Below are 12,053 nucleotides of genomic sequence, written 5' to 3'. Positions count from 1 at the left end.
CTAAAAAAAAGTAATAATAATATCTTTATTAACAAGATATGAATAACAAGAATAGCATGTTAAATTGTAATATACAGTATATATATATATATATATATATATATATATATATATATATATATATATATACAATTTAACATGCTATTCGTGTTCATGTCTTGTTAATTGAACTAAATGTAAACATCTTTTATGTTAAATATCTTACTCAGGACAGTACTAAATAAAATAAAAATAACATTCATTTAGTATGATCTCTTTTATTTTGTTAAAATTATTCACATTTTCACAGATTCTGAAAGGGGTTCCCAAACTTTCGCATGCCACTGTGTGTTTATATGTGTGTGTGTGTGTGTGTGTGTGTGTGTGTGTATAGAGAGAGAGAGAGCGAGAGAGAGAGAATTAAAATTGTTGCTCAGTTAAGTATCTAGACCGCCTCATCCATACTAGATTGTGAGAAACGGTATGAGATCTCATGTGGATTATAATTACATTGTAAATGCGGTTAATATAAATTATAATTAATACTACTAAGAGTTGTATATAGTAGTTTATATATACTACTATATACTATACTACTTATATTCATATTCATTTTAACTGATACTAAATATTAAAAACTGATGTTTTTTTAATAAAATATTTTTGACTTTTAGTTTGACCTTCTTAACCCTCTATTATGGCATATTTTTGGACATCGATTAAAACTAGTTTAGTCAATTTTTAACACGCCCAATGTTTTAACAGTAATGAATATTGCGTCACGTTTATCCTTTTTTAAATAGTGAAGCAATTTGTTTAGAAATCATTGATTTATTTTGTTTTCTATAAAAAGATTTTTTCCTTGCCCTTGGACCGGAACCCAATGACAGTAAAGGCAGCTTCCGCTCTGTCATGATTCGGCTGCGCTGATTGGCCGCTGCCACTGTGTTTCCTGTTCTGATTTCACAACGCGCCCTCTGATTGGTCGAAACCGCTAGGATGACAGCCCCGCTTCCAGACAGAGGACAGTGAAACATGGCGTCTCTGAGGTTACTCCTGCGCTCGGGGAAGGTATTTGTGTGGAAACATGATATATTCATATATTAGCAACATATTACGCCCATGATAATAAGATGAAAGCGTTGAGACTGATTTGGATGTGTTTGTGTCTCTCAGAATGCCGTTGCAGCGGTTTTGCGGCGGGAGTTTCACGGGACGCCGCCGGCTGCGGTTCAGGTCAGTGATGCAGCTGCTCTCATCTTCAGCGAATAAACACCAATCCTTCAGAAAACAACTGTGAATCTGTTCATTAATATTATGTTTGGTCTGTCGAACCGAACGCACAGTAACGATACATGTCAAGAGTGCTAACAAAAACAGCGTGGTAATATCAAGATTTGTGTGTGTAACGTTACTCTGGTAATACTTTGGTATTATGAGCGTTTACTTTCTTTGGTAATATTCCATGATAATCCCACGTTTACCATGATAAAGTCATGTTTTAATATGGACCATGGTAAAACTGGTACATTAGACATTCACCATGTTTAGTAGACATTCACCATGTTTAGTTGACAATCTTTGGTAATATTCAGTGGTAATGCCATAATTTTTTCCATATGTAACATGGTAAAACTTTGGTACATTAGACATTTACCATCTTTTAATTGACAATCTTTTGGAATCTTCAATGGTAATGACAATTTTTTTTTCCATATGTAACTTGGTAAAGCTATTAGGGATGTGATGAGATCTCGTGGCACGACTGGTCTGACTGGTCCTCGCGAGACCATGACAATAATATTGGCAAAACAGTTTGCTGTGTTTACATGAGAGCTACAAGATTTATTGTTTAAGTGTTAGAATACATTTAGATAACGGAAGTACTGGGATAAACGTTAAATGCCCATCCGATAAAAATAAAAATTGTGCGTATTCACAGAAATGCGTCTCAGTGTGGACGGGGCCTTAAGCAAGGAAACATTTTGTCAGAGCCTCTAATAAATTGTTGTTTAGTTGTCTCATCGTTTTAGAAAGATCTTAAAAAGAAAGAAAAAAAGGTTGAAAGTGGAAAAAATAGAAATTTGGTATAGTATCCGTTAGTGTGTTGTTGTTTTTTGGCAGCAAGTCTATGGCAGCCCATAGAACCGCTTGTGGGAAAGTTGTGAAATTTGCGCACTGATAGAGGACTGTGAGAAAATTGACCATAGCAAATTTGAAGTCTCTAACTCAAACTCTCTAGCGCCTCCACTTGTCTAAACTTTCAAAAATGTTATGCTAATAACTTATGAACCGTGAACCACAAAATTTAAATTATTTTTTCTTCTGATACCTTGGCTCATGAGAGTCAAAAGGACACCAAAATAAAAAAATCGTGAGGTTTAGTTTTTTCGTTATTTTCAATTGTTTGTAAAAACTACTTTTTTGAACTCGTCCTAGAGAGAGCGAGTGAACGTGAGAGAGAGCACGAGAGAGAGCGAGCCCCAGCCGCACGCTCAGTGTCTTCAAACAACACAAGTGCTGTCTTGCTCTCTCTCCCTCGCGCATATTAATCAATTGACACGATGGTGTTGTTGTTGAAATCAAATTAAAATGAGAATGTAAGTGTGATCACCTCATTTTTTGTTTGTAAGAAAAAATTATATTAGATTTCATATCGCAGAAAAATATCGCAATGTCATTTTTTCCCAATATCTTGCAGCCCTAGTTTGGCCTATTGAGACCAAACTTGTTGTGTGTAAAAAGCATGACCTGAGACTACCTGCAGTGTTTCGGCACTGTGCCCCCTGAAATGCATATTTTTGCTTATAACTTCTGAATGCTTTAGCCAAAACTTGTTAGATTCGGTGCATCAAGCTGAATTGAATGATACCAAGTTTTCCAACGTCAGCCATTTTGGACATCGGCTATTTTGCATTATACTCTAAAATGCTGTATTTTTACGAATGCATTAGCGTATCTTTACTAAACTAATTACAGAAATCTTTGGCTCCCTACCCTCATGGTACTCAAAAGGTTTGGGGGCAGCAGCACCACCTATTGTAATCGGACTGATGTTGATAGATTTCTTGGATCATGACGAGAACACAGATACCAATTTTACCGATATTGGCTGAACTTCCTGTCCACTATTTTGATTCATGTTGACAATCTATTTTTCATACTCCTCCTAGATCGTTGGTCCAATTTTCAACAAATTTGGCTCTGATCATCTTCAGACCAAGCTGGCAAAAAGTTATGGATTTCGTGTCGATACACAAAACTGTTTTTGTTTAGCGCATTAACGAATTTGCTGGAAAGATGCCAAACTATATCTGAGGGCTGTATCTCTGCAATGGTTTGACATATTTACACCAAACTTTGCATGTGTCATTTCCGCCTCACACTGACCATGGCACATCAATTTGGTAACAGTGCCACCTATTGGCAAAGAGTAATAAACCATTCAATAACCTTTAATTATGAAATTAAAAAATTTCCAACAATGCTAATAACTTTTGATTTCATTAGGCTATTGTAATGAAACTGGTCTCAAAATATTCCTTGGGTCGTGCCAACAACAGACATATAAATTTTTTTTGTAAGAAATCTGAACTCCTTCTCCGCCAATTTTGATTTATGGTAAAATCCTACTTTTTCGAACTCCTCCTCAACTGTTGGTCCGATTCTCACCAAAATCAAGTCTGATCATCTTCAGACTGTGCTGACAAAAAGTTATGCATTTAATGTCGATTGACAAAAAAAACGTTTTCATACAGCACCACTACAAATTTTAGGCTATATTTCTGCAAAGCTTTGACATATTTGCACCAAACTTTGCATGTGTCATTGCCACCTCACACTGACCATGTCACATTAAAATGCTAACAGCGCCACCTATTGGTCAAGAGTAATTAACCATTAGTAATTAAATTTACAAAAATGATAATAACTTTTGATTGCATTAGCCTATTGCAGTTATTGAAACTGGTTTCAAAATATTCCATGGCTTATGCTGACAACATATGCCAGATTAAGATCAACTTCCTGTCCGCCATTTTGATTTATGTTGAAAACCTACTTTTAACTCCAACCGTTGGTCCTATTTTTACCAAAATAGTCAGATGATCTTCAGACTGTGCTGAAAATTTTTGGGATTTCGTGTGAATAGATATAAACATTTAAGCATACCACAGCAACGAATTTAAGGCATGATGCCAAAATGACACTTTAGGCTGTATCTCTGCAATACTCTTAAAATAGCACACACACAAAAAAACTAGCGATATTATTATTATTATTATTTTAAATAAAACAAATAATTCAAAATAAAATATCTCTGATAATCCCGTTGCTAGGAGCGCGACATAAGGATGCTGTTACCTCGACAAAATTATCTCATGGGCACTACATATGACGTTCCCATGAGTTAATATGACGTTCCCACAATTTTATATCTCGTGGCCACAACATTTTATCACGTTCCCACAAGTTATTATTTCTTGGCCACGACAAAACTAAGTAAACCGAACAAGTCACCTTACGGGCATCGTACCCTAGAGAGTTGGATTGGAAAAAAAGCTTGCCCTTGGATAGCATAGTTTTTACCATCTATAATGATAATCTTCATATGTATTCGGCATATACATATTAGTATATTATGGTTTATATGGAATTTTATAATGATACCTTTTTGTTACTATGTTTCTGAGACATTCACAGTATATTGAAGTACCATGTAAATCTCATAGTATATGAACATGATAATTATTCGGTAACATATTTTATATTCAGAGTACCATGTTTTATCGTGTTATATATGTATAATTATTGCATTTCATTGCAGGTGACAGTCCGAGATGCCCTCAACCAGGCCTTGGATGAGGAGATGGAGAGGGATGAACGGGTTTTCCTTCTCGGAGAGGAAGTCGCACAGTATGACGGCGCATACAAGGTTAGATGCAAAGATTTTTTTTAATAATTCAGTTATAAATAATGCCACAGCATCTTTTAAAGTTACTTGTGTTGGGTTGCAGGTTAGCAGAGGCCTTTGGAAGAAGTATGGAGACAAACGCATCATGGACACACCAATTACAGAGGTGGGAATGATGATAAACTGGTCCAGAACTCATCTATGTATGTTCTCGATTGTTATGTTTAATAGAATTTCCTGATTTGTTCATACAGATGGGATTTGCTGGCATTGCTGTTGGTGCTGCCATGGTGAGTTTTTCCTGTAATGTTGATGGAAGAATGTGAAACTCTGTCATGTTCCCAAACTAATCCAATCGCGTCCTCTTTCAGGCTGGTTTGAGGCCCATTTGTGAGTTCATGACCTTCAACTTCTCCATGCAAGCCATCGATCAGGTCATCAACTCCGCCGCCAAGACCTACTACATGTCTGCCGGCCTGCAGCCCGTCCCCATTGTGTTTCGTGGACCCAACGGCGCTTCGGCCGGAGTGGCGGCTCAGCATTCCCAGTGCTTTGCCGCTTGGTACGGTCACTGTCCCGGACTGAAGGTGGTCAGTCCATGGAACGCCGAGGACGCTAGGGGCCTTCTGAAATCAGCCATCCGTGACGACAACCCCGGTGAGTTCCTCACCGCGTGAAGCTGATGTTCACAGGAAGTGAAGGTGGCTCTGACTGTTGTCGTGTCTCTTTCAGTGGTTTTTTTGGAGAATGAGCTGATGTACGGTGTGCCATTTGAGATGTCTGAAGAGTCTCAGTCAAAAGACTTCCTCATCCCAATCGGAAAAGCTAAGATTGAAAGACAGGGTGGGTAACATTATAAATGAAAAATATTTATTCATGTATATTTAGTTAGAATTTATGCATTTAAAAAATCTAACTTTTTATATATTTTTATTATGTATTTAATATTATTCATCTTTTTCTAGCCTATAAAAAAATCTATAACTGCTATTTTGATTGTATTAATTGAGCGACAATTAAGTGCCAGCCATTGTTTGCGACTGAATTGATCTCTGCGTATTAATATTGTTGGTCTGATGTAGGAAGTCACGTCACTCTGGTGTCTCACTCCCGAATGGTCAGTCTGTGTCTCGATGCTGCTGTTGTTTTGGCCAAGGAAGGGATCGAGTGTGAGGTATGACACCTTTTTTCATGGTGTAGTTGTTTTAAGTGCCATTTTCAGTTCGGCTGAAAATGTGATATTTTGTATTTTTGTTCTGTAGGTGATCAACTTGCGCTCAATCCGGCCTATGGACACGGAAGCCATTGAAACGAGTGTAATGAAAACAAATCATCTGATCACTGTCGAGGGCGGCTGGCCTCATTTTGGAGTTGGGGCTGAGATTCTTGCCGAGATCATGGAAGGTAAAGATTTTTTTTATCTGTTTAGTTTATGACATGATTTTTAATGAAAGAATATTGCAAAAATGCTCACCAAGTGCTTGAACTAGGTATTGCAGTCCAAATTCAAAATATTGGAGAGGGTTTTTTTCACCCGGCCCATCCTCCTTCAGACTTGATGTACAATCATTTTGACAGATTGACTGCACCAACAGGAACAAGCCCACTGGACGATGAATGAAATGAAATGTGCTGTGTTTTACACCAAAAATACAATTGAGTAAACTTGTTGAACAAAGGCCTCCTATAGCAAAATCACGGTAATGAATATGCACGATATTGTTATCATGGGCACTTCTAAATACCGTGAATAATTATATATTATAAATGATTCCGTATTTGGAATGCATTTTAAGAATACCATTCCCATCAACTGGTCAAAAGGCACAACTGCTGTTTGCTGTTTGAAAGATGCGCCCTGATGTAAACAAGCAGGCATGAGAAGCACATGGAGGAGCACGTGAGAGACGCGCTGAATGAAAGCACATTCACTCTCTGACAGCAGATGGCGCTAAACTAAAGAAAATGCATTCCTTACTTTTGAAACACCACAAATAAACTAGCTGCCCTACTTTCTAAAACCTATTTAATAATTTAAAATTGCCAATCAGATTTGTGTATTTGTTATGATGTTTGTCACAGTGCCAAATACTTAAGTATTAAGTCTTAATATGTATGTGAAAAATTTAAAGTTTGCGGCATAGAATCTTTCAAATATGTCTGAGAGTTTTACACACCAGTCCTATAGTTATTGTGGCGACCTTCCTCGCTTCGAAACATGACGATGAACGAAACAAACCGTGGTTGGTTGAACTTGGTTGTTGGACATGTCGGTCAAACAGCCTCATGGGTGAGCCTTGGCCAATGAAAGCTGCCATGAATTACAGGCCTTCAGCTTGAATGAGACCAAGGTGTATATGACTTTCTTCTTTCAGACGAATCCAGTCAGAGTTATTTAAAAAAAAATTGTCTTTTGATCGTTCAAGCCGTTTCATGATACTCAGCAGGTGTTGCAGTGAATCGGTCCAAAGGAAGTGAAATAAAAAGTGCCCATCCATTAAAAAAATTTCTCACACAGCTTGCATCAACAGTTGTACACTGAAGCAGCTCCGGGAGGATGATGTATGAGGCCAACGTTGCACAAAAAAGTGGGGCATGTGAAACAGAATTTAATTTGCCCGACTGGACAAGTAACCTGATCAAAATTTGAATAACAAACAATAACTAGGGCAGCACCGAAACTTTGGTGAGAATTTAATTGCTTTCAGTTTAAACGGCAACTAATAACGGATAATGTATTTACAGTATCAAGGCTGCGTCAGTTGAGGCTCGTGGAGAAATCAAGTCACAAGTACCAGCGAAATTAGCCATCAACCTGTCCATACATACAATATTACAAGGGGGTAGACAGGACAAGAAGACAGGAAATTGAGGAAGGCGGCATCTGCGAGCAACATCCAACAGTCTTTCATTACTAAATGATTCATTTTTGAACGAGTCAATGATTCAGCAAGCCATTTATAAAAACAGTTACTTGCTTTATTTAATGAATGAAACAGCCGTTTGAATTAATCGGTTGGTTGTGAAACAATGGTTCACTCATTAAGACAGTGACTTGCTACTACCTACTGGTGGTTTAATTACATATCTAAAAGTATCATTGATTTTTTTCCATCATTTCCTATTTGTATGTCAAAAAAGTCAAACATTAATAACATTATTTATGATTTGGACAGATGGAGTTTGTTGATGCTGATTTCATTCGAATAGCTGCAATCATACAGTGTCTTGGAATAATAACTCGATGTATTGATCATATGTAAGAATTCAACGTGAATGGAGACGTGTACATTTAATCAGTTCAGGAAAATATTGTCCATCATAAAGTAAAAAAGTGACAGCAGACAATTTAAGGTTAATATCGAAAAGTAATACAAGTTAATAATTGATGGATGCTTGCTTTTTATTTCACTTCTTTTTTTAATTTTCGTTCAGCTCTTCTACAAGTTTGCCTCAGAGCGGATGTTATCATTGAGCCATGGTTGAGGTTTAGGTTTTGATCAGGTAAAGATGACTCGAAGGACAGAGACAGGCACATCTCGTTAAAGGTGTTTATGAAGTCATCACAAAAGTGGGAAGAAAAGGAACGAGTCAGTTGTCGAACAGGCAAATGATAAAAGGATCAAGAACATCAGTAATAGAAAAAAAGCCGTGAGAAAGAACCAGGTCCAAAACGTGGGATCTTTGAGATTGAGACGGATTGAAACTGCAGTATGCTGTATTTCAGTCTCATGACCTCATTATGTTGGATGATTCATTTTATACGAAATCGTATGTTCTTTGGATAATATTAGGGAGTTTGTCATAATCATATTTATTAATTCTTGTTTTTTTAATTCAAGGTCCCGCTTTCAATTTCCTTGACGCCCCTGCTGTCCGAGTCACGGGTGTAGATATTCCTATGCCATACGCCAAGATTTTGGAGGACAACAGCGTACCACAAATCAAGGACATCATCTACACCGTCAAAAAGACTTTGAATGTTTAACATAATAGATTTCCCTATCAGGCCACATTAAATATTAAATACGACATGTTCTCTCCTGTTTCTGCCTCAGTGTTTGGGGAATAGGACGTGCTCTTTCATCTTATACAGATCTTCTGTTACATGACCCTTTCTTCATTGGCACTATTTTAAAGTCATTTTCTCATTTTGTCATAACGGTGACATTCATTATGGCTATAAACAACCTACCATGTGTATTATGTGTAAATTCTACTGTAAGCTAAAGTAATAAACTTTTATCACAATGGGTTTTAGGAGTTGTGATTTCTTTAATCTGATTATTAATATTTTAAAAAAAATTGCAGTATTTAAGTAATAAAGTTTTAGGCATAGCCATTTAGGAGAGCTTTGTAAAATTATGATCGGGTGGATGTAACACCAAAATTAATTTACATTTTATTTTCACATTTTTTGTACAGCTATATATTGGCTACTTGGAAATTAAAAGTGCATATAAATAATAGTAAAAGTAAAAAAACAAACAGATTGTTTAGTCTGATGCTTAACGATAAATATCAGAATATAAAATATTACAATAAAAGTATTCTAAAAAGGGCATTTAAAAGCATAAATAAGGTAGAAATAAATGATAAATAAAAAAAATTAATAACAGAAAATGTTGAAATCTGTTCTTTAAAAAAAAAAAAGAACAACTCTGACAAAAGAAATACTTATAAATACAAGTACACTTGTCAGCATTAGATTACAAGTAAAAGGTTTGCCGATTTAAGTATTTTGGATAAACACAACAATAAAGACGGGCGGAGATTTGCTTAAGGGGCGGGGCTTGTTTCGTGGGCGTGTCATTTCAGCTTATCCCACACTGACGTCCCTCATCTGTCCTGCTCTGTGAATCCACAACATAAATATCACCGCTATTTTACAGCCTTTACTCAAGCAAACGAGTCATTAGAATACAAGGCTTTCAAAAATTGCAGGGATGCCCTTCACACGCGTTATTCCTTTCACATTAATCTGATTCATCACTACTACCCTTGAGCATGCTGTCTAAACTGTGAAGAGTTTTGAATACTTCTTTAGTTTGCTGCAGGTGTAGTGTTTATAACCCATAAAGGCTGCAGAGAGCGTCATTCATCGCATCATCGAAGAGGAACAATTGGCCACATGGAGAATGGAGACTGGACACACATGGTAAATATAAAGCAGCGACACGGAACCCAAAACAGTGTCAGCATTGTTTACTGTACCAAAAAAAAAAAAAAAATACAAGTTGTTTGTTTGGGTGGTTGCTAAGGTGTTGCTAGGATATTATTTAATAATCAGTCCCCACTTCCATGTAAAAAGAGTCAACTCCCATGTTTTTATGATATTCTAGTGCAAGAATTCCCAAATATTTTTGTCAGCTGACCCTTTTGATCTAAAATAATAATGTGTTGTTTTATTTTAATTTACCAAAAAAATTGCTGTTCATGTTCACATTAACCAAAACAAACACATATTCGTTTACAAAAACAAATAAGTAAAACATTAAGAACAAACATTTATTTATTTATTTGTTTGTTTTTATTTTTGAATAGGTTTTTGCCTTATTTTCAGTTTGGGAAACTCTATTCCAGTGCTAATATTCAGTTCGGATGCTTTCTATTCGGGCTGCATGATTAATTTAAATGAAATGGCAATAAGACAGAAGCTGCGATTCTTATGCAAATCTTTCAGTGAACCATGGTTCTGTGACCAGCAGTAAATCTCCATCCGAAGGCCAGAGGGCGCTCTCGTGAAACAGTTGCTTAAAAGGTCAGCCATTTTGTCTTAAGGCTGTCTCACACTGGACAAGAAGCGCAGTGCCCCGTCATACCATGCCAAGCCTTTAAAATTCAAACACATTGTTTTCTATGAGTGTGCGCACATTGGCGCCCAACTAGGACTCGGGACACTGTACAAAATCCCGCCATGCCGCAGAGCACCACTTACATAATTTTTCATAAAATCACATTATATTTGTCCAGAATGATTGTTAATGTATATAATGTCTTCTTCTCCGGCTGATTGTGAATTGTGCGTTTTTCAGCAAAACGTTTGGCTTTCTGTGGCTTGAATAAAGTCTTTGCGCTTTATATAGAGAGTTATGTTCCTTCTGTTTCGGTTAGCTCTGTTTTGTCAAACACCATATTTGATCAATGCAATTTTATTGACTCTTGAAGTTAATTTTTTCCTGTTTGGTGATTAGATGAACTGTTTGATGAACTGTTTAGTTTTCCTGTTTGGTGATTATATCCACTGCGCTTCTCGTCCAGTGCGCCGTCTCCTTTAAAGGAGCTGTATCTAATTTTGTCAATTGGGGTCATTCCTGTTGTGTGCCCTCAGTTTGACAACTCATATGAGGGTCGAGTCTGAGGAGGAGGGGGTGGGAGAAACAATTCTAGACAATATTTTGAATTTGGACTGCAGTAACTATTTCAACCACTAGTTGTCAATGTTACATACTGCACCTTTAAACCTAGTGGTCCAATTTGTCCCAATTTGCAAGCTTTTTGGAGAAGAAGGTTAAATTCTAAAACATCTCATGTGGTTTTTACCATACTACTGGTGTGAAGCTCAGTTTACCATACTATATTTTCCATAGAAACCAGTATTCCTTAGGGTATTGGCAATGCAGCTGAAAGCAGCATATGTTTATTTCAAGGCTTTCATTGTCAAACAGCTTTTACAGAAGAACCAATCTGGTTGAAGTTTAGCTGGGAACAGCTTGGTTTTGATGGTCCATCAACTAGAACAGCACCAAATGGTCTAAACTGGTCTTTCATATCAGTGCAAGTACCATCTTGACAATCTCAGCAGGCACAAAATGCATCTTTAATGCTTTGATCATTAACTATTTATGTTCTTCTTGGTTGTAGATGATGGATACAGTTTCCCTAAATGTTGGTCAAGCTGGACGCTAAGCTGTTGTAAGGAAGTTGCTAGGTTGTTCTGGGTAGTTGCTAGGGCATTACTAAATGGATGCTTGCCACTTTAAGAACAGGACCTCCAGTGACTCAAAAAGGAAAAGAAAACATGCGTTGAGGATTAGCCATTTTGTCTTATCTCACTGGTCCATTTTCTCTGAGACCAAGATTTTATGAATAACAGGGTTGAATTTGAAAACATTTCATGTGGTGGTTTAAACCATACAATCCATACTTCCTGAAGCTCAGT

General features: G+C 36.8%; 1 protein-coding gene across 1 annotated transcript; it reads left to right on the top strand.

Annotated features, from left to right (window-relative positions):
• Nucleotides 1-927: 927 nt before the first annotated feature.
• LOC113080099 (pyruvate dehydrogenase E1 component subunit beta, mitochondrial) lies at nt 928-9,147 on the top strand. The gene is made up of 10 exons (XM_026252321.1): nt 928-1,050; nt 1,156-1,215; nt 4,805-4,912; nt 4,995-5,057; nt 5,146-5,181; nt 5,263-5,548; nt 5,624-5,734; nt 5,974-6,065; nt 6,154-6,295; nt 8,734-9,147. Exons 1-10 carry the CDS (start codon nt 1,015-1,017, stop codon nt 8,877-8,879), a joined length of 1,080 nt encoding a protein of 359 aa, XP_026108106.1. The 5' UTR covers nt 928-1,014; the 3' UTR covers nt 8,880-9,147.
• The last annotated feature ends 2,906 nt before the right edge of the window (nt 9,148-12,053 follow it).

This window comes from Carassius auratus, unplaced genomic scaffold (assembly GCF_003368295.1).
Source record: "Carassius auratus strain Wakin unplaced genomic scaffold, ASM336829v1 scaf_tig00030241, whole genome shotgun sequence".
Lineage (NCBI taxonomy): Eukaryota > Metazoa > Chordata > Actinopteri > Cypriniformes > Cyprinidae > Carassius > Carassius auratus.
The sequence above is the reverse complement of the archived record's forward strand: the minus strand, read 5'-3'. Positions and strand labels throughout refer to the sequence as shown.